Genomic DNA, 23,493 nt, shown 5'->3' on the forward strand with positions numbered 1-23,493 from the left:
TATGTGCCCGCTTTCTTTTTACACGTCCGCACATTCTTTCAAGCCCGCACAAGTACACAAATGCCAACGTGCCCGGGATGTTCTTTTTTTATTTATTTATTTATTCTTGAATCCACATCTGCTTGAATCTTATTCAGGCCAGTTTCCATATCTGCAAACAGTCTTGCTCAGTTCTAGCCGAGGATTAACTGCACTTTTAATAATGATTTTGGGGAAAACCGGTCAGTTACGCGGGTCACTTTTTAAATCTTCACGAATAACATTAATTAATCCATGAAAAATAGTTTCCGACATTCCTTTCCATGCGACATTAAATGCTGCTTTTTAACAACATACAGTTGAGGCAAAGCTTAGTTGAACGACATATTCATCTACTCATCTTAAAAATGGCTTCATGTGGGTCAGCTGACTTCAGGCGAGAGGTGCAACGTGGACTCCTCGCCAGCTCTTCACGTTGGAAAAAATTAAACGATAGTTGCAACCAATGAAAGTAACCCAGCCTGCACCCCACCAAGTAGCCAGAAGAAAAAAAAAAGACAATTCAATCAAGCATAATCGAAAACAAAAGATTATTAACCCGTTTGCTGCCAAAAACGTATAAATATGTTCTATTTTAAACATTACCAGTGTCCCAAGGACGTATTTATGTTTTTGTTTTTTTATGCTAGAGCATACAGACGACTTTGATGCTCTGAACGGCAGAGAACGTTTGAAGCAGTAGTGGTTATTACAAAAAAAGGCCATCAGGTGGCAGCAGAGTATAAGAGATCAACCAGGGCCACAATTTTTAACAGATTTGTGAATAATGATGGAACTTATCTATATTCCAATGCTAATTGCTGCAAAACGGAAACAATAGGAATATACTTTTCCTGATGAAGCTAGTAGTAGTGAAGATGAAGCTACAAAGCAATATAGATTAAAATAGTGAAATAAATAAAAGGGGATTAAAAAAAAAAAAAAAAAAGATAGACATATGACAAGCTCCAACTTGCCAGCAGGTTCGAAAGACTTTTGCACCATTACGAAATATTTTGTGCTTGTGTAATTCATTTGTGTAAAAAAAAAAAAAAAAAAAAAAAAAACACCTCATCTTCAACATCGTGTCTCAGAATTTGAACAAAAAAAAATATCCAGCAGGAACCGAGCATTGGGCTTCTTCCTTATCGTTCTCATCCATTTGGGAAAGGAGGATGAGAGCAAGTATTGGTTTCCGCTAACTGCGCTCCACCGTTGCCATGGCAGCAGCGGTGGGAGCCGGCCCACTGTTGTCACAGGTTGTTTGTGCAACTCTTGTTTTGTAAGTGGTCCTCGAAAAGACGTTGGGGATCGGAGAAGGCAAATCGAGAAGTGATCAATCTCACTGGAGATTTCCGAACCGCGGCTGATTCGGTCCTCTTCCTTCGTGTCTCCCTGCAGCCCCTGGGCGACGCCCCCACCACGCCCAAATTCAAGGAACACCGAGATCTCTTCTTCCCCGCCTCCCTGCCAACGCCGGTTCTGCTCAGCCACGCCGCCTGCCACCCGTTGCCCAGCCAGGACGGCCAAGCCAAAGTGACGTTTGAGCCCCTGAGCAAGTTAGCCAGACCCCAAACGTCGAGCTTCCATGACCCGCAGCCGCACAGGAGAACGGCAGCAGCGGCTTTGTCCTTCCTACAACACGCAGGTACGCTCGACTCGCTCGCGTTTTATTTGCAAATTCGCCACGACAGGTTGGCGTCTGTTACCAGGAGCTGCGCTCGACCAGCAGAGGCCGCCAGTCTGCTTATGGAGATTGTTACGTAATAGACTTGATTACACCTACAGTTTGTTTTTTTCCACTCTGTGACACGAGAGTTTGGCTTCTTTTGTCATTAAATCACACATAAATATGTGTAAGTCAATTTGATGTAATAGTTGCCAGCTCCAAATTCATAGAAAGAATTTCAGTTATGGCACGTTTGTCATTAGAGTTTTGTGTTTTTAGTCACAAAAACGCAGTTGAAATGTACGTGAGGGGCCAATTGGACTTTGACGGCAGAGATTTGAACCCCAAACCTGCCAACTGTGAAGCAGTTCATCATGCTGCCAAAATAACTAACTGAGCAGTAGCAAAATGGGTTTTTTTCCCTCCCAAAATCAACTTAAGATGCCACTAGATGGCAGTGAAGAGCTTCTGCACACACGTTAGCTTATAGCTCTCATCCTCGTTCCCATCATAATCATTTTATACTTAACAGCCATTAATAAATCCAACAAATGGGCGTGCACAAGTCAGAGATGTAAATCATACGCCGCTAACGAATTCATGTGTTTGCTAGATTATAAGCATTTTTTTTATAGTCACGTCAGGAAACTGAGCAGAATTTATATCATAAAATATTTGCATGCTCATACACAAGCATCAAGTTTTTTTTTTTGTTTTTTTTTGAATCCTCGTCCGTCCACGTTATCGTCCATTCTTGCAGGAACTTGAACTTGAACTTGTTTCTATTCGACTCCGTCAGAGCTGGTTTTCTTATTTCTTTCAAAATGTCATCAAGTGTAAAAATTGCCTTTTGAGATTCTTAAAATATTTGTGCCACTTCTTGCTATAAGCCAAACAATATTTTATTTTCTGTGTCTGTTGTTGCAGCTAATCAATCAATTGATCTGGGGTGACATTTTTTAGCCACAATGTTTTTGTTGTATTTATTTATTCTGACATCTTCCGATTTATTACAAATGATCAGAAATGATCCGAGTGCGGCCGATAAAAAGTTTGTTGTTGTTGTTGTTGGACGGGCCGCAGAGGAGCGCGAGGAGCCCACAGAGGGCCTCTTGTACCGGCAGCAGGAGTCGCACTTGTGTCAGCAGATGAAACTGGCCAGCGTGTCGCAGGCACGCGAAGCGGCAGCAGCGGCGGGTTGGTACCGGGACGAGACGGCCACATGTAGCGGCGGCGGCGGCGGCGGCGGCGGCGGCGGCGGCACGCAACACTGTCCAGGTCAGAAACGCAGCAAATGCAAGTGGATTTATTGATTTATTGACTCCTCACCCTCAATCATGGCCGCCAATATTATCATGCGTCCACTCCCAACTTTTTGCATATTTTTTCGAGTTGTCAAACGATGAAATTTTTTAATCAGATTAATCACATCTTAGAATTTTGATTCATCATGATTAATCACTTTTTTCCCCAACATATTTTATGTGTTAATTTTTTCGACATTTAATGTTATGAGGAAGTGTTAAAAAAAATTGATATCCATGCACACGCTCATCCTGCATTTTCTAATTAATTAATTATTTGCATAATTTAAAATGGGGGGAAAAAATGACCTACGGCATATGTAAACATTTATTAAATTCTTTACTTTAATGCATGTAGTTATGTTTATTGCTCAAACTCGAACGGTTACCTTTAACGTAACCATCCTAAAAAGGATCATCTGCCGTCAAAATTAATATTGTGATTAATCTGTGGTAATACACTGATTAATGCGATCGTTTTTTTCTTTGATTAATTAATTAGTTAACGCTTTCATTTTGACGTTTTCAGACTTCAAATGTAAAGATAGAAACTTGTATGATTTTATTTATTTTGGTGAAGAATCGACACCAAGTCGGACGCATCTGTGAAGTTGAACAAAATGTATACAATATTTTAACTTTTAAACCAAATTTTTATTACCCCCAAAAAACTTGAGAAGTAGGGTGTGCAAAAATATTCTTATAAAATACATACAATAAAATATTATTTTTATATCCAAATCTTGCTTTAGATTCTTCACCAAAAAATAAATCAATTTTCTAGCTTCGAAGCCTGAAATTCGACAAAATACTAAAATACTTACCACTATTTTCCTTTATTAAAATGTGATTTCAAATTCAATACTTTGTTAAAAATATACGCTGCTGTTCTAATGCCAGGAGATAGCTGGGATAGGCTCCAGCACCCCCCAGAATAAGCATGACAGAAAATGGATGGATATTCATAAGCTTGGGCATCACTTAGAATAACTTTCAACTCATTTGCTCCCAAAAAACATATAAATACGTTCTATTTTAAATGTTACCATGCTCCCAAAGACGTATGTATATGTTTTTTTGTTTTTGATTTTTATTTATTTTTTTAATGCTAGAGTTTACAGAAGGCTTTGATGCAGCCTCTGAACTGAAGAGAATGCTTGAAGCAATGGTAGTTATTACAAAAAACGACCAGCAGGTGGCAGCAGAGTATAAGAGATCAACCAGGGCAATGTTGCAACAAGCTCTTTTTGTCAGTGTTTTCACCAGGAATGTGAATATCGATGAAGCTTAATGCTAATTTGTGCAAAATGGAAACGGATATAAATGTACTTCTTTTTTTTTTTCCTGATGAAAGAAGAGACTTTAATCTTTGTTTTGGTAGGTTGCATGTTTTTTTTATAGCAATAGAGTAGAACATTCTATGGGCCTTGCAAAATCAGTGAAAATGCAGTAAGCGAAGTTGCTTCAGTGAAAACGAATTTGCATCTGGTTTCTATGCGGTTCTTCAAATGTTGCCTGCAGACCAGCAGCACTACGCCAGCAGCGATTCGTCAAAGCTTCCGGACCCCAGTCGAATCCGTTCCCGGGTCCCGCCCAACATGCCAAAGCTCTTCATCCCCTCCACCGTCACCAAGTTCCCGCCGGAAATCACGGTGACGCCGCCCACCCCCACGCTTCTCTCCCCCAAAGGCAGCATCTCGGAGGAAACCAAACAGAGGCTGAAGGTAGGCGACGGGGGAAGGCCGCTTTCGATCCGCCGCCTTGTCACGACTGACCCGGACCCGTCTTGCCCCCGCCGCGCAGAACGTCATCCTGTCGTCGCAGTCGGCCGCCACGGTCAAGAAGGACACGCTGAGCCAGCCGTCGCTGGAGGTGCACGAGACGTCCAGCCAGGAATCGTCGCTGGAGAGCGAGTCGGACGAGGACGACGACGACATGGACGTCTGAGGCTCCGAGCGGAACGCCGGTTTGTTCCACATCCTTCAAATCCGACTCGGGACGTTTGTGTACTATGTTCGCCGATTGTCCTCGCTAGTAAGACGAGACTCGAGTCGACACGTGGCCCTTAAACGATCAATGTAAGGTGGCACTTTCCGTTTGGTCAGCATGTCAACACGTCACGATAACATACCTTAAAACTCAAAACTGCATTGTTGGCATGACGACGAGCAAGTGCCTTGTTTTTAAAAGGTACAAACTCATTTGGACCTTGAACTGAAAAATGGAATTTATTCCACCAGTTTATCACACATTTAACAGCAAAACTTATTTTGCATTATAGTTGACATCACAGTAACTTTTAACTTGTACTGACAGCGCAAGCTAGTCTTGTCACTTTCAAATATTTTTTGGAATCTATTCATCTATTAATTATTCAATCTAATTTTGAATTAAAGTGTATTACAAAAGCATTTTTTACTTGATTACTATTTATTAACCAGTGATTGGTAGTTATTTTTTATTCATAATTACTGTTATGTTGAAATAAAAAAAAAAAAGACAATTTTAAATTAAAAAATGGCTCCAAATGATTACGCCATTAAAATTGTTGTTGATTAATTTGATAATCGATTACTTGCACATTAATTTTGACAGATCTAGTGCAAACTGCATAAGGTCTGTTTGTCTCACTAGCAGAACGACTTTGTCATACTAGTAATAGGAAGTTCATGTTACTGGGTTGGCAAACTGCATGAGTTGGCAAATGTGTTGCCGCAAGTACTAGTGACTCACTAGTAGTAGTCGCGTGCATGTCAACTAGTGCGCTCATTCTCAATGAAATAATTAAACCGTCGTAGGTGCAAGTGTCCATGGAAATAATTTTACTGCAAATCACTGACATTGTACAGTGTGAAAACGTGTTCTAAAATGTTGGTGATTCTTTCAGGTACTACTAGTAGTACTCGTAACACACTGAGAATCACTGAACTAGTGCACTAGTGAGGACGAAAAAGTGTACTAGCACATTGACCTTAAACTTGATATCAAGTGTGCAGCACAGTAAGGTTCAATTAAGTGACACTAGTAGTAGAATTACTAGTAAGACACACACACGCACTACTAGTGCACTGAATTGTCTCACAAGTGAGGACGGCGAGCGTACTAGTACACAAACTTTTAGCTGAATATCCCACCTTAAATCATTTCCGCGTTCCCGCATCGTCACTCTTTATCGATGCAATTGTTTTCCCCACGTGAGCGAATGCAGCCTTCTGATTGGCTGCGGCCGTGTCACAGCCGACGTGTCCCCTAACGTGCCGTTGATGCATATTTACGCCCGAGCGGCCGCTTTACGCGTCGTCAGTTTCCTCGCGCCAGCTGCACGTTTGGCTCGTTTCTCGGGACGTCGGCGGCGAAAGGACAAGACGCCGCCGCCAAAGCGCCGCAAACTTGTAGCATAATGGGAAATGTTTACAGTCCGCGTTTGGGTCACTCGACTCAAGCGTGCTGCTTTTGCAACTCCCCGCGTTCCTGCAAAAAGACTTTTAAGTCGCGAGCGCATCTGTAGCTGCGAGGGAGGCGGACGCCCGTCACCAGCACTGATGTGAATGAAACGGGAGCTTTTTGTACATATCAGAATCCAAATATCTTTGGCAGCAGACGTGTGTGTGTGTGTGTGTGTGGAAGGTGAGGCTGGCTTTAATTCCAATCGTCTCGACTTCAACACGCATGCTGAAGTGGTGTCTGGAAATTATGACGCCTTTTGTGGCAATCCTGACGTTACTCAGTGGAAGACAACAGAATGTGTTTTTTTTTTGTTTTTTTTACTAATTGTTTTCTACCAAAACAAAAAAAAATGACCGGGTTTTGTTTTTGTTTTTCTGGAAAGGTGAATGAAACTTGTAAATGCAAAACTGTAAATGAGTATTGAAAAAAAAAAAAAAAGTTTTGTATTTTTATTTCATGACATCGATGTTGCATTGACGTGAGATATTTTTTTCTGTTTTGTCTGCTGAGCGTTTTGAAAATGTCGAACCAAAAATATATTTGTACTTTTGTTCTGCTCCTTCTAATGCATCCAAATGTCACGTTACGTAAAGCAAGTCGGCAGATAAGACAGTTAATGTTTATCTGTGATGAGTTTGAGGCCTGCGGGAGAGTCGGGAAAACCGACGCTGAGCGCCAGTGACACCGCAACGCATGCTGACGTGTGACATCTTGGTCAACTATAATCATATGTCATATGAAATCAGAAAAATGACATCTTATTGCATGTCGAAAAGCTTCCTTTGTATCTTGACATTTTCGCATATATAACAACAAAGCTTCCATTTGACAGTATTAAAAATGACTGTTTAGCCCAAAGGTACCACTCAACTCCTAATTTATGTATTTGGCCAAATCTTCATTGGGACATGTTTACACTCCCGAAATTATGAGTCGAGCATCAACTTTTCTTAAGGCATGTTCAATAAATAAATAAAATTCTCAGCTACAGATGGATTTACAGTTGTTTTCCTTCTTGCATCAAACCAATTTCAAGTGGTCATAATGTCCAACAGAAACACAAGACAAAAAAAAAAAAAAAAAACATTTCAAAAATAAAAAGTTCTATCACACCTTATAGGAGGCTGACATGTTTCGCCGCCATCATTCCTGTTAAGCATACTAGTTGGTCGTTGCATTCTATTAGTTCACCACTAGATGGCAACATTCTACACGCTTTTTAAATGAGTCTCGCTAGAGTACATTCATACGGAATCATTTGTTTTAAACTTGAGCTTAAAAAAAAAAAAACGATTTACGTAGTAGCCACAAAAATTATTAGTGCAATAGTCAGTGCAAGTAACTCAGAGACGTATGCTGCGTTCGAGGATGGTCGGAAGTCGGAAATATCAGAGTTCAAACCCGGAAGTGCGTCCGGGAACGCCCCCTTGAACTCGGAAATTCCACTCGCCAAGTGGAAAAAAAACAAAAGGACCTCGACTTCACCGGCGGACTACAATGTGACGTCACTCTGAATGGCAAAATACAATTTACTCGAGTATAAAACTAGATAGCTTTCTTCATTCATAAATATTCACCATAACTTCATGTAACACAACGTACGTGACAGTATTGCCGCTACATCCCAGCATGAAATTATACGGTAAACTACTTAACTGTATGGAATGTTTATGAAATAAGATTAGTACAATAAATGAAACGAAATTGCAAAAAGGTAACTTTTCTGGAGGTCAAATTGAGTTTTGAGGATCAAAATATAAAAGAATTTATCACTATCCGCCATTTTGGTTGTTTACTTTCACCTCGAACGCTTTTGAGGTCGGAACTGGGAAGTTTCAACTCGAATTGCATCCTCGAATGCAGCAGTAGATATTTGGTCAACTCACAGCTACTACGCTGTGATTGGTCAACTGCTGGTCACATGACACATGGACGCCATGTTGTCACCCTGCTGCTGGGATTTCACAGTGTTTTGCAATCGGTGTTTCCACTTTCACGATCCACAATTGTTGCTCAGCATGGCCTTGCGCACGACAACCAGGCAGCACTTTTACAACGCATCGGTTTACTGGAGACCCACAAAAGAGGAAATTGTGAGAAGTGAAAGTCAAATGAGAGGAAAGCAAATAACACTTCATTGTCGTGCAAAGTAACATCAAATGACACCATTTGAAGTAGGTAGGACTGCACAATGCAGCCTTCCACCTTTTATCAAGAGTTATCATTGAAAATTGATTTGAATTATAAGCCTGTACAAAATCAATGGACTTAAAATTAGTATCGATTTTAACTCTTAATAAAACAGGGCCCATAATATGGAAATGAGTTATTGTTGTGCAACACAAGGGAACCCTGCTATCCGTTGGGGATAAGAACCGGGCCGGCTCGCAAATAGCGGCATTCCTCGTAAAATTGACACCCATTTTATTTATTTTGTTTGTATATTTAGACTAATTATGTAAGTTCCTTTTGGACTAAACAGAATTTATAATAATATATATTCATGTATTTATATTGGCGTGCAGCATGTGCACTATGCAGTAAGACAATCATTTATTATTTGCAAGGCCCACGGAATATTGTGCTCCACTTCTATAAAAAAAAAACAAAAAAAAAAAAACAATGGAACCTACCAAAAGAAAGATTAGAGTCTCTTCTTTCATCAGGAAAAAAAAATATATCGATATTCGTATCTGTTCCCGTTTTGCAGCAACTAGCATTAGAAGAGAGCTAAGTTTCATCAGTTTCCAAAAATCTATTCAAAATTGTAAGTAATTGAGCTTTTTTTTTTCTTGATGGCCCTGGTTGATCTCCTTTGCTCTGCTGCCACCTGCTGGCCGTTTGTGTAATAACTACCATTTCTTCAACCGTTCTTTGCAGTTGAGAGGCTGCATCAAAGCCTTCTGTATGCTCTAGCATAAAAAAATTAAAAATTTGAAAGTCAAATGAGAGGTCTGGAAAGCAAATAACACTTCATTGTTGTGCAAAGCAACATCAAATGACACCATTTGAAGTAGGTAGGACTGCACAATGATTAAGTTTGCCAGTGCTAAGAGTACGTGAGGGTCAAATGTAGTAAGAGGAAATGTACTGGTTAAGTGGTGTCGTCCACTAGCCAGAATCTGAGTTGAGTTGCAGACTAGCTGTGACTTGTGCCTGCACGCCACACCTGTTGCTCACCTAACATGGGCACCCGAATAATGAAACTGTTTTTTTTTTTTTTCCCCCCTGAACAGACCACCCTGCGTACCACTTTGGTGCTCAAAGGGCTCGTACGCTCGGGTGTGAAGTCTGCGACGCGAGGGAAGTCATTAGTCTTCATTAGCAACTTCCAGCAGTTTCTTATGAAGTGCTGTGAAGTTGTCATTTGCCCCGGTGAGATGTGGGCTTTGTTTTCTTATGGGGGGGGGGGGGGGGGGTGACCAAATGTGACGCTTGCTTGCTGCTCACGTTTTTAAGAGGATTCACTTTTAAATTGATGACAAATACATTTGCATTTCGTGCATTTAAGCTCGCTTAGGTTGTCGAATTGTAAACATTTGGAGCTTGTTCCAAGATGGCGTCGCGTCCAGCCAAGAGGCTCGTATCTCCGCAAACCCCTCAAAGTGGCCGTCAAAAGGGGCATGCCGCACGGCTAATGTGAGCCAAAGGTGTGAGATTTCTCGTCGGTCCACTCGGGGGCTTTTTATTGGGCCGCTCGAGAGCCGTGTGATCCTGAATACTGGCAGCTGTTAACAGGGGGATCCGTGCGGTGAAAGCAAATGGCCGACACGGGGGAGGCGGAACAACAGCGGCCACGCATGGCGGTCCGCGCCCTTGCATGTCGAAACTGAGCGTGAGCGTGACGTCATCGGCATCATCATCATCATCATCGGGCCTTCGTCGGGTCTCGTCGCCAAGTTTTGTTGCAAGGACGTTCCAGTCCCGTGTGTGACACCGCCCAACCTGGATTGCAATTTTTAGCAAATAATCATCAACTCTTTTACGGCCACACGTTATCATTCACGTCATCCTTGAAAACGTTCCATTTCCTCAGATTTTGTCACGTTTCATTGTAATTTCATACACCGGCAGCCCATTGAAAATCGAATGCTGCCATCTGCTGGCCATAGTGAGTGAGTGAGTGTTTTTTATTCCACAACCCATTGACCAGACAGCAGTGCACTTAGACATTGCACTGCCCATTGATTAAAAAAAAAAAAAAAAAAAAGGCGGCATACATCGTGATTTTACTAATCGTTATTAAACATTTTTGGCGGTCAAAGAGTTAACTTCGAATGATATGGCTGCAACCAGTAAAAAAAAAAAAAAAAAAAAAAAAACTAGGACAGGTGGCAAAAATGACAAAAAGAAAGTTGAGGAATGCTCATCAAACACCTGTTTGGAACATTCCGCAGGTGAACAGGCGAATCGGGAACAAGTGGGCATAAAAGGAGTTTCTCTGAATTGCTCAGTCATTCACAAGCAACGATGGGGTGAAGTTCATCTCTGTGAACAAGTGGATGAAAAAAAAAAAAAAAAGAGTCAAACAGTTTAAATATTCATACGTTGCAGAATCAGGCGACGCAATGAGCGCATTCATATTGTGATCAAAATGAATTTTTCATTATGTCGGACTATGGAAGTGATTTTCAGGAAAAGTACACTGAATGAGTGATTTGAATTGATCTCCTTCACTGCCAGCACAGTTTAAAAAAAAAAAAAAAAGAAGGGACTTTGACGTCTATAACCGTCAATGGCAGTGAATGAGTTAACTCATTCACTCGCCGCCATTTTCACATTTCCCGGCTATTTTACTGGATTTTGACTGATTTTGCAAGGCCCACAGAATATTGTGTTCTATTGCTATAAAAGCATGGAACCTATCAAAAGAATAATTAAAGTCTCTTCTTTCATCAGGAAAAAAAAAAAAAAGTATGTTTCTATCTGTTTCCATTTTGCAGCAATTAGCATTAGAAGAGAGCTAAGTTTCATCAGTTTTCACAAATCTATTTAAAATTGTAAGTAATTGAGCTTTTTTTTCTAGATGGCCCTGGTTGATCTCCTTTGCTCTGCTGCCACCTGCTGGCCGTTTGTGTAATAACTACCATTTCTGCAACCGTTCTTTGCAGTTGAGAGGCTGCATCAAAGCCTTCTGTATGCTCTAGCATAAAAAAAAAATCAAAACAAAAAAAACGTATAAATACGTCTTTGGGACACTTAGAACATTAAAAAAAACGTATTTATACGTCATTGGGAGTAAATGAGTTAATTGCTGAAAGGGGTTTGGTGCAACATATTTTTCATGGATGCTCGAAGATAATTCTAAACCAAATTCTAAATTCAGCGTGGCTTCATAGTGAAAGAGTGCAAGTACTCGTAATATATAATACTAAAAAATAAGTGATTAGTGTTGTTTGGTTGTAATCCTGTTTGATGTGGACGGCCTTCCAGGGGTGATCCGCTCGGGCCTTCAGGCGGGTGTGAGGAGCAGTAAGTAAGTAAACAACCAATTATTAGAACCTTAAGAGGTGTGCGGATGAATTAAGGTGAAAGTCTGTTTACCTTTGACAAGATGTTAACCCCTCAACACCGAGATGGACCGATGACCTCTGACTTGGTTGCAAGAAGATGCCGCCGCCGCCATGCGGCCTTTGTGCTACGCGCTAAACGCTAAGTGAGGACAGCCACACGCAACCTGCGATTAACGACTCCTCGGCAACAAGCGGCTTCACGTGAGGAGCATCAAAACATCGCACGTCTTCAAGGCCAACGTGATGTGAGGAAAAGAGCGTTCAAAGTCTTCCTTTATACTTATTTAGCCATTTTTTGGCAGTCAAACATGAATATTTTGCCTATAATAAATGAGATATTTTCATTATTTTTCATGTACAATTAGTACCTTTAAAAACACAATCTGCAACTTGCTGTCGACTGAAAATGACATCACAAAGGGCTCAGGGAACCAATCACGGCTCAGCTTGTGAATGTCACATGACCAAAGCTAGAAAACAGCTGAGCTGTGATTGGTTGCCTGAGCCCTTTGTGATGTCATTTTCAGTCGACAGCAAGTTGCAAAAATGTTTTGATTTGATTTGGATTTGATTTCTTTAACATATAAACATACAAACAAACAGAAGAGAAACAAGTTAAAAAAAGAAAAGAAGAAGGAAAAAAATCAGTTTATATGTTCAAAAGGGAGTAGGAAGAAGTTAAAAACTTATCCAGTCACATTATATATTTAAACTTATTTCATTATTAATACAATACTAGGTTAATATTTTTAAAAATAAAATGATGCGTGCATTATCCAGCAACATATGTAACATGAAATTCCTAGACATATACCATAATACATTTGTAAATCATACTCATTATATACAATTTTCATGCTCTTATTTGACATAAGTATTTTTTTTAAACTTTGCTTTTAAACAATTTTCAACAAGTGAGTCACATCTTTTCAAGTCAATTCCCAAATTATTCCACAAATGAACACCTTTCACAGAAACACACCTTTTCTTAATATTTGTTCTTATTTTGTTTTTTACACACTTGTATCCCTTATATCATAAGGACTATCTAATTTCAAACAACGTCTGAGTACTATAGCAGAGTATTATATACTTTGTACATTATTTGTGCTATTTTGACCTCAATCAAGTCATAAAATTTCAGTGTATTTAATTTGATAAAATGTGTTTTTTTAAAAGGTACTAATTGTACATGAAAAATAATGAAAGTATCAAATTAATTATAGACAAAATGTTAACTTTTTATTGCTATAATGGGCTAAATAAGAGAAATATCTCTTTCAGATCACTTGGTTGTAAACTGATTGCTCTCTGCATCTTTTAAGTGCATCGTTACAAGCTGCTGCTGTTATTTTCCTTTTCGTCCCTCATCGAGCCGACGCGGCGAGTGCGAAACGAGGCCGTCAATGTTTTCACACGGAATCTTTATGCGTCCGGAATGTTCTCTGAAGTGAGTGCAACCGTTTCTATGCGTCGCTCTCCATACAGTTCGTGAATTCAGTACAAAAGGTGTGACGAGAAGGCTCTGTATGTAAGCAGCACGGGAAAACAATGAGAAAGTTAGGAGGAAGTGATGTGACTATGCAAAAAAAAAAAAATCAGTTCAATTCAAATCTTCTTTGTGTGTCCCGGCCCACGTCCGACATTTTAAGTTTTTCGGCTGCAGGAGGGCGGCGGCTTTTTTTTTTATTGTTCGTCCCATTCAGGGCTGACTTTGGGCTTGTGGTGCTAACTGGTTGTTAATTGGCAGGCTTTCAACCACATGCAGAAAGTAGCCCCTCGCAGGGAAACTCGCCTAATGAGATTATCTGTCGGAGCGCGTCCCTGTCTAGACAGCCCCAATACACACGCGCGCGCCCACTGGTGGCAGAGGACAGGACGCCCTCAGGTCAAATGTACCTGTGGAAGGAGTGTTATCATCACGCCATTATGGGCTTACACACCGACTTTCCCTCCCGGTGTTATTTCTTTTATAGAGAGGAAGGTGGACGTGTGTTTAAAGGGTGGCGGGAGCCACGACGTGATTTGCCAATTGTAGGATTTCAAAGTCTCAACTCGACTTTGAATTCGGTATTCATGAGACTCGAATTGACTTTGACTTTAATGAAATGACTAAACCAGTTTTACCTGTTTACACCCGAAGACAAACACAAGATGGTCTGCCATTTTGTTTTGTTTTTGAAAGAGACATTTTTTTTGTGTAGTAGGCCGAGTCAGGAAGCAAGTATGCTACAGATGCCATTTTAGATTCAAGAATATATTTTTGACGACATTGTAAAAAAAACAAAAACAGAACAGCAATATACAAAGATAACAGATACACAATTACGACGTTGGTTGAACTTGAGCCATCACGATGAAACCTACAGACGCAGATAAGCTAGGTTAGCTTCTTCACACAGTTGAGCTGGTCAAAAATTCAGATACAAGCTGTTTATATGTTTATTTGAAAAGACAAATTAACAGACAATATGTAGAATGGTTTCAGACTATGTTTTGAGAAGTATGTGATCGTGTATTTCATTATACAGATAACTAGCGCTAACTAGCGCAAAGTGGCTCATGTTACATATTAGCTTCACGGTTTAGCGCACCGATAGCTGGTCAAAATGTGAATTTAAGATTCAAGATGTTTATATGTTTAGTTGAAACGACAGTAAAGTACAGTTAAGATAATATGTAGACTGGTTTAAGACTATTAAAAAAAATAATAATGTGAAAGTGTGTTAATGCAGCTAAGCAGGCTGAGTGCAAAGTGGCTAACGTAAAATGTATGTTGTGATTGAGTATGATAATATGGCTTGACGAAACTTTAAGATTAAACGTTAAGATTTGAGACACATGTGACATCTTTGTCAAAAGATTTTTTTTTTAAAATGAGTTTATTTTTTAGTTTTTGTTCTGGAATGACAGTATGTCCCGCCTCTTTCCTCACTGGCTGCCATAATTTCTCTCTCTTTTTACGGGATTAAGTGAATAGGTCATTTCGCACATAGCACACTTTTTTTTTGTGTGCGCTTGTGTCTGTGTGAATGATCTTTACACAAGTATTGGTTCCACTGGCCTCCATCCGCGATCCACAGGCAGGGAAAAGTGCGTCCATATTTGTTTAAAAGTCTCTTAGCAGTTCATAAAGACGCGTTTCCTCCGAGCCTCTTCCTGTGGGGACGGTATCAAGGCTCTGTTAAGTTTCTTTGATTTCTGCCACCTCCAATCACAGCGGGGCGCCGACTCATCATTGTGCCACTTCAAAGCACGCGAATGGCCGCCCTGACCCCACCCACTGCGGGAGCGCCCTTAAAAAGTCACCGTCGTCCCGGAGTGAAGGACTGAAAGGATGCTCACATCACCGATGCGACTTGGATGAATTGACTGGATTTTCTTTTTTTTTGACGCAAGGCAAACTTGGATTCCTTATTGGCCCTCTACAAAGGATTTAAAAATATATATATATATATATTAGACTGGTGAATCTTGAGAATGCAGTCCATCAGGGGTAAGTAGGCTTTTCGTGCACAACAATCCGGATGTTGTTTTTTTTAAAAAAAACGAGTTCATTCCGTCTTGTTTCATAGACTTGAAGGCCAACTTCAGCGGCCCTCCTCCGCCCGCCATGTCTTCGGGCGACGCGTATCTGCAGGGCAATATCCGCATGTCTCTGGAGGACCCGGAACTCTGGAGGACTTTCCATGAGATTGGAACTGAGATGATCATCACAAAACCGGGCAGGTGAGATGCGGGAAGAAAAAAAAAACAAATCAGCTAACGCTCAAACGCGTCTTCTCCTTGTCTTCTTGTCTTCTTTTCACACCGCTCGCTTTGCGTTCCAGGAGAATGTTTCCACACTGCAAAGTCAATCTGTCCGGTCTCATTCCTTGTGCAAAGTACATTTTACTGGTTGATATGGTGCCAGAGGACGGCTTCCGATATAAGGTAAAACACGTCGTATTCATTGTATATTTGATTCGGCATTATTGTGACCGGTTTTCGCCTTTTTTGATGGTTCTGACCAAGTCATTTCAAAATAAGATACTGCCCGGGGTTTTTTAAACCAAGCATACGGACAAAGCTACTTTTTAACCTTTCCGATGGGGTCAATTTCACCCTCATTGAATCAAGACATATTTTCTTTGCCTGTTGATTTCTCTCAGTGTCCCCAGACAGGTTTGTCACCCCCCCCCACCCACCCGTCGCTAACATTGAACATCAAAGAGTGCTATCTCTTCCTGTTTTTCTATCCCCTGCTGGGAGCCCACTGTGCTAACCCCCGACCTCAGTGGGTGGCACAGCCATCCTTCACTCTCTCCTCTATCGTCCTCCTCGAACTTCCCCATCCGCCGCTCGGCTGGCTCAGTACGACAGATTAGCCTTTCATGACGTTCCGTCTGCGTCCTGCAGTGGAATAAAGAGAAATGGGAGGTGGCGGGCAAAGCGGAGCCGCAGCCCCCCTGCAGGACGTACCTGCACCCGGACTCTCCGGCCCCCGGGAGCCACTGGATGAAGCAGTCCATCTCCTTCCTCAAGCTCAAGCTCACCAACAACACTCTGGACCAACACGGACACGTAAATTCCAAACAGATTCGAGCGAGCCAATGAAAAAGTACCGAAATTTGAGCTGCTTAATTTGCGCCCGTCCGCAGATTATCTTGCACTCGATGCATCGCTACCACCCGCGCTTCCACATCGTCCAAGCCGACGACCTGTTCAGCGTCCGCTGGAGCGTTTTCCAGACGTTCACCTTCCCCGAGACGTCTTTCACAGCAGTCACTGCCTACCAGAACACGAAGGTCGTTTTGCCGCTCTGGAGGCTTTTACGGACTGCGGGCGGAGATTCTAATCTTGAACTTTTGATGTTCTTCGCCACAGATCACCAAACTGAAGATCGACCATAACCCGTTCGCCAAAGGTTTTCGTGACGAAGGCACAACGAAGAAAAGGTAATAATGATACGATGGCTAATAAAAAGATGAACAATGGCCGATCTACTGAAACCGTTTTTACTGATGGTTCACCTGCAGGCGCGCAAACAAGAATCCGGGCGACCTGGACAAGAAAGTCAAACTCTCCCAAATGAACAGGGAACCCGAGGAGGACAGTCCATCAGGTATTTGATCATTAACACATTTTCTCCCAATAACGTGTAAATATGTTTGTTTTTTTAATGTTCTAAGTGTCCCAAAGACGTATTTATACGTTTTTTTTGTTTTTTTTTTTATGCGAGAGCATACAGAAGGCTTTGATGCAGCCTCTCAACTGCAAAGAACGGTTGCAGAAATGGTAGTTATTACACAAACGGCCAGCAGGTGGCAGCAGAGCAAAGGAGATCAACAACAGCCATGTTGAAAAAAAGCCCAATTACTTATAATTTTAAATAGATTTGTGAAAACTGATGAAACTTATCTCTCTTCTAATGCTAATTGCTGCAAAACAGAAATAAATAGAAAAATAAAAAAATTTCCTGATGAAAGAAGAGACTTTAAAATTTCTTTTGATAGGTTCCATGATTTTATAGCAATTGAACAGAATATTCTGTGGGCCTTGCAAAATCAGTCCAAATCCAGTAAAACAGCCGGGAGCGAACGGGATTGCGAAATGTGAAAATGGCGGCCAGTGAATGAGTTAAACGGTCCATGTCGTCAAGAAATACAACATTTTCTAAATTCAGCCACAATCTTCGTCACCGATTCTCCACGTGGAAAGAACGTGGCATTCACCAAATGGCGAAGCAAAAGTCATGCGAGGCCAAATGGTCATTTTCAACTAGAACGCAGAAGAGAAGCGAGAACCGAGGTTTTTCCCAAGGTCGCTTCCTGACTTGATCGCGAGCGTTTCCGCCCTCACAGATTTCTGCAAGTCGTCTTTCGAGGGTTACGAGGGAGACGAAGCGGCGCTGCAAAAGAGGAAGGAGGCGGAGGAGATCAAGGAGGAGCGCTACTCGCCCTGGTCTGCCGAGCGGGAGCACGGCAACCGGAACGGCTCGCCCCCCAACGCCGAATCACGGGACGTTTACAACGCCGAGCAGCTGGTTCCTGCGCCGGCGTCTTACCAGCCGTACAGGTGAAATACTGGCAAAGATCGGAGGTGGTCAGAAGTCCAGAAACTTGTGTCAAGAATAATTTAACTCCTTGACTCAAAGGTAACAAAGAACAGACTTACTATTAGTAAGAAAGTAGACATTTAATTTGCTGTCGAACACTGGCTGGTTCTCAGCCTATCCAGCCTGTTTTCCACGTCTCTCTCAGCCAACACACCTGAGGATCGTTATCAGGCTTCATTCAAGATTAGCTAATCGTTTGAAACACCCAATAGTGGTTGAGAACCGCTGAGCAAACCTTTAAGAAGCTGAGAGCTTCTTGTTGGGTAACCGATTCATGAGAATCGGTTTAAAAACTGTAGACGGCATTGTGACCCGTTTTGGACTTTGTGATGGTTCTGACCGAATCATTTCAAAATAAGATCTTGCCTACGGGTTAACACACAATTCTGAGATATCATCCATCCATTATTTGTACAAATGACTTTCAATAAATGGTATTATTCGGGCCTGGCTGGCTAAATCGGCTCATACTTGAGCTTGTAAAAAATCAGCTAGCATGAGTCTATTTTTTTGCTACTTAATCAACACGCGTGTGACATTCTCACATCAAATCTGTTCTTCTTCAAGCTTGCGTAATAATCAAGACTATATAAATAAACGATAGACTATTTATTGTGCTTTAGGTTAACTGTCCTCAAGTAGAAGTCGTTTCGCTTTTTCACTTCCCTTTTCAGAGCTACTGAGGCACATGTGCTACGCTACATGTGTGACATCAAACATTTAAAGAGTGAAAAAGACATTTTATTCGTGAGATTGGTTTGAAATTAATCAGGCAATTCATTGTTTATTGGATCTGTATCAGAATCAGCATCTGGCTACTACTAAGTAGCTTCTTACCGCGAGTTCGGGCTTTATGCTAGCAAGAACAGCAACAATGCTAATGCTATCCCAACCAACTAACTCAAAATGAATTTCCGAACCCGAAGACTTCCCTGTTTGTGTTCCATCAGATAAGATAAGAGAATTTTTGACCACCAGAAGCTAGTGATTTTTTTTGGTGATGAAAATGTCACAATTCACTTAAAGGGATACTTCACTTATTTAGCCCATTATAGCAATAAAAAGTGAATATTTTGTCTATAATTAATTTGATACTTTCATTATTTTTTACATACAATTAGTACCTTTAAAAACACATTTTGCAACTTACTGTCGACTGAAAATGACATCACGAGGGCTCAGGCAACCAATCACAGCTCACCTGTTTTCGAGGTTTGATCATGTGATGTTCACAAGCTGAGCTGTGATTGGTTACCTGAGCCCTTGTGATGTCATTTTCAGTCGACAGTAAGTTGCAAAATGTGTTTTTCAAGGTACTAATTGTACATGAAAAATAATGAAAATATCTCATTTATTATAGGCAAAATATTCATGTTTGACTGGCAAAAATGGCTAAATAAGTAAAGTATCCCGGTAAATATGGACATGGATGGGAATGTTTGACAATGTAAGGAATGCAACGTATATTCAATTGTAAAAATAATCTCAATAAGAAAAAAAATGACTTCCCACAATTTGCGCATGTATTTTAACAGCATTTGAGTCTGATCTCCCGTTTTGCTCTTTTCAGGTTCCACGAGTACGGAAAGTCTCCGTCGCCGTCTTCCAGCGTGGGCAGCAGCGCGAGCGCTTCGGGGCGCAGCAGCTTCGAGTCGCGCGTCCCCGACGTCGCCGTCCATGAGCACGAGTCGTCCAAGGCCCGCACGCAGGAGGTGGGCCCCTCCCCTTGCGGCCCCCCCCAGCATCTCCCCGGCCCCCAAGACTACCCGGCCGTGCTCAACGTGACCAGCAAGCCGGGCGTCCTCGGCCACCACATCTACGGCCCGTACGGCGCCGAGCAGCCGCTCGGTCAGTGGAGCGGCTCGGGTGCGGCCCAGTACCCGCCCCCTCACCACCTGAGCGCCGATTACGCCACGCCGGCCGTGCATCACGGCTATCCCCACGGCAACGTGACGGAATGGAGCCAGTACCCGCTGTTCTCTTATTCTTGCTGGTGAGCGCGTCGCCATTGGAGACTCGAGTGACTTTCTCCGTGCGGTCGGTGACGATAATCGGCGATATCAAGCAATGAGCCGTCTGGCTGGACTCGGAAACTTGCTATGCCTACAAAAGTGTGCAATGCCATACTGAGGAATTCGTTTATTGTTGAGCTGTCTATTTATTTTGCATTTCATTCCATCTTCTGGTGAATATATTATTTTTGTAAAAAAAAAAGAAGAAAGTAATCATAAGAAAGTGTGCAATTAATTTTTTTGTCTCCCAATTTTGATGTGATCTGAAAATAAAGGCTGAAATTGTCCGTTTGGTGTCTCGTAAAATCTTACGTGGCCAACTTTTGCATTCAATGTATTCGATTCGATTCCATTTCTTACTTTGGCATTACACTTTTCACAAGTACAAAGCAAGGGGAGGGGGGGGGGGGGGCTGCTGAAGAATAAAATGCGACAACAACAAACGCAAATCCGCTGTGTATTTTTATGTACGTGTACGAGCAGCACCAACACCATAAAAACAACGGTCACTATTATAACGCGTCATTCATGATTGACGCAAGCGATACAAAAAGTGGAGTATTTTGCAGAAATTCTGTAACGAGAAATTTGAAGCCACATTTTTAGCAGCGTCCTTCTGAAATGCACAAACGTACAACAAATAAAACAAATGATGCTAAATCAAGAGCCGCTCGCCGCATATCAAATCAACATTTCAAGTCGGTGTTTTGCTACTGTCTGGAAACGCACTTTCCTCTTTTGTGTTGTCTCATTAAACTTTCCAAATACAGGCACGTCCGTTTTTTTTTTTTACTCATTTGTTATTGTTATTTCATTTTTAGCTGCAGTGTTTCCTCATGGGGGAGCCTCCAAATTGAGAGGGACGGCTGCTCTTCATCCATCTCACTGTGTGTCTTTCCTTACAGGGTACTTCTGTGCCCCGCCATGTTGTGGTTTTCGTGTGTCTGTTGTTTTTTGGGTGTGTCTGTGGGTACGATCATGGGGATGACTTTTCCATTTTTTCTTTTTAACTTTGTATTGTATTCTAGATGTCCAGCACTTTGAGTTGCATTTTGAATGTATGATGAAAGGTGCTATATAAATCAAGTTGATTGATTGATTGATTGATTGATTGATTGAGGTTTCTGCCATGTTTAATAAGCGGCACATCTTCCAGTGGTGTTTATTTGTATTTCTCTATTGTGTCTGTAACGAGCGTCACTCTGCAGTTTGGACAGGCCCAGCGTGAATGAAAGTTGCGAGTGCAGCTCACCTGCTGAGGTTTACCCACTCGCATCATAAAGCAAAGCACGACTCTTGTTCTTCATGTGAAAAGCTCCAAAAAGCATGACAATGGGGGGGGGGATTGTTGTTGGCCACCCTTTGACAAGTGGAAAACGCAAGCTTGAGTGCTGCGCCTCCACCCAGGATGGATACGAGCCACTAATGACTGTTGTAAATGGAGGCTCGGGGGGTGTTTGGGATTGGGGGCGGGGCTCTTCCTCCAGAAAAACACATCTCATCGAGTGTACAATTCATTTTGTTGGGGGGGGGGGCTGCTGGGGCCACAATGTTCGGCCCCTTTGTCAGTTTTGTCCTGCTGTGCAACGCAAACAGCCAATTAAATCACTTTGACTTCAGAAAAAACAAGTTGTTGCATTCAAAGTCAAAGAAATATTGTTACACTTTTAGAGATGATATCTTATCCTAGCTAGTTTATGCTTATCATTAAGAATGTGGAAAATAAAGGTTTGATTGAGATTTGCATGGGAATAAACAGTGGAAAGTTAAAAATTAGATGACACTTTTTTTTCCCCCAGACAAAATTAGTGCGTTAATTTTGAGTTCATTTAAGGGGGGGGGGGGGGGGGGGGTTCTTTCTTTTATTTTATTGTATTATGGATGTCCAGCACTTTGAGTTGCATTTTAAATGTATGAAAGGTGCTATATAAATAAAGTTGATTGATTGATTGATTAATCATGAGTTAACTATGGAAGTCATGCGATTAATTACGATTCAAAATTTGAATCGCCTGACACCCCTATTTAAAATTGAAATTCTCAAAATATAGATTTATCTTTATGAGAAGGTTGAATAGCAGTCTACTGAGTATTTGCCAAGGAGTCGTCCATAAGGGAAAAAAGGCTTCTCCTACACAAAAAGACTGAAAATGAAAAGGACCTTTTTGCTTTTTTACAATTCCACAGGGTGTCATCACCAGTCACACATTAAGGTGAAATGTGGCCCTTTTTAATTGCTCCGAAAATGGTCAAAGAGCAGCACATCGACTCGCTCTAAGATGTCTATAAAGTGGAGCGGTGTGCTTAAGTGCAAGACATTTGTTGGAAGCGTCCCTTGGTGCCAATCGAGTTCGACAAAAGAACGATTGACGGATGTTGATGGCGGACGTCCGCGACTGGTGTCAGCGGGTCCCTCCAGACAAGCAGCACGAGAGTGTGAAAGATAGCAAGTGGGGGGATGTTGGATGTTGGGGGTGGGCTAACAGATGTGGAGGAAACACCCTTGAGAGGAAAGCAGCATAAAGCTGATGGAGGGCAGCCCAGCGCCAAATGGGGAGGAACTACAAGAGACTGGCTGGGCCGGAATAAAAGCAGTCAGCCGACAACGATTACGCTCGCTGATGGTGTCAGTCGGTCCACCTGTGTGAATCCACGTGCCTCAAAAGATTTGAAACATTCAATTGGTGGAAATCTGTGCAAAAGCTCGTCAGTGCCATATCGGGCGGAATTTTTGACATGATCAACTGGAAGGACGACGACGAAAGCAGAAGTGGAATAGTTTTTTTCAGGATGAAGTCTGAATAATAACATACAGAAATAATACATTTCTATAGGGATTCAACAATATTGAATAGACAGTACTGTTGATTTTCACTGAACTGCCCCCCCCCCAAAAAAACAAACAAAACAAAAACAAATACAAAAATAAATATTTCTCTCTATATATATATGGATGGATAGATGGATGGATGGATGGATGGATAGATGGATGGATGGATGGATGGATGGATGGATGGATGGATGGATGGATGAACGGATGGATGCATGGATGATGGATGGATGGATGGATGGAAGAATGGATGGAAGAATGGATGGATGGATGGATGGATGGAAGAATGGATGGATGGATGGATGGAAGAATGGATGGATGGATGGATGGATGGAAGAATGGATGGAAGAATGGATGGATGATGGATGGATGGATGGATACTGGATGGATGGATGGATGGATGGATAGATAGACGGATACTGGATGGAGGGATGGATACTGCATGGATGGATGGATGGATGGATGGAAGAATGGATGTAAGAATGGATGGATGATGGATGGATGGATACTGGATGGATACTGGATGGATGGATGGATGGATGGATAGATAGACGGATACTGGATGGATGGATACTGCATGGATGGATGGATGGATGGATGAAC

The 23,493-nt window shown here is 41.7% G+C and overlaps 2 protein-coding genes across 10 annotated transcripts in view; both read left to right on the forward strand.

Annotated features, from left to right (window-relative positions):
* The window catches only part of cabin1 (calcineurin binding protein 1), a 41,883-nt gene extending 34,455 nt beyond the window's left edge, over window positions 1-7,428 (forward strand). For all 4 annotated transcript variants that reach the window (XM_077521338.1, XM_077521336.1, XM_077521339.1 and 1 more), the window contains 4 exons: window positions 1,420-1,666; window positions 2,771-2,965; window positions 4,513-4,715; window positions 4,795-7,428. In XM_077521338.1, the coding sequence (XP_077377464.1) occupies window positions 1,420-1,666; window positions 2,771-2,965; window positions 4,513-4,715; window positions 4,795-4,938 (789 nt within the window). In that variant the 3' untranslated portion in view covers window positions 4,939-7,428. The remainder of the gene's footprint in view (window positions 1-1,419; window positions 1,667-2,770; window positions 2,966-4,512; window positions 4,716-4,794) is intronic.
* Window positions 7,429-11,423: 3,995 nt separating this feature from the next.
* On the forward strand, window positions 11,424-20,347 carry tbx16 (T-box transcription factor 16). 6 transcript variants are annotated; one of them, XM_077522905.1, is made up of 11 exons: window positions 11,424-11,914; window positions 11,993-12,196; window positions 15,351-15,447; window positions 15,527-15,680; window positions 15,782-15,884; window positions 16,350-16,514; window positions 16,592-16,738; window positions 16,818-16,888; window positions 16,970-17,055; window positions 17,795-18,008; window positions 19,619-20,347. In XM_077522905.1, exons 3-11 carry the CDS (start codon window positions 15,432-15,434, stop codon window positions 20,043-20,045), a joined length of 1,383 nt encoding a protein of 460 aa, XP_077379031.1. In that variant the 5' UTR covers window positions 11,424-11,914; window positions 11,993-12,196; window positions 15,351-15,431; the 3' UTR covers window positions 20,046-20,347. The 6 variants fall into 6 exon arrangements, with proteins under 6 accessions (XP_077379031.1, XP_077379027.1, XP_077379029.1 ...); XM_077522901.1 differs by having other exon boundaries at window positions 11,425-11,914; window positions 15,172-15,447; XM_077522903.1 differs by having other exon boundaries at window positions 11,425-11,910; window positions 15,172-15,447.
* Window positions 20,348-23,493: the final 3,146 nt, after the last annotated feature.

Source organism: Festucalex cinctus, chromosome 5 (assembly GCF_051991245.1).
Source record: "Festucalex cinctus isolate MCC-2025b chromosome 5, RoL_Fcin_1.0, whole genome shotgun sequence".
Lineage (NCBI taxonomy): Eukaryota > Metazoa > Chordata > Actinopteri > Syngnathiformes > Syngnathidae > Festucalex > Festucalex cinctus.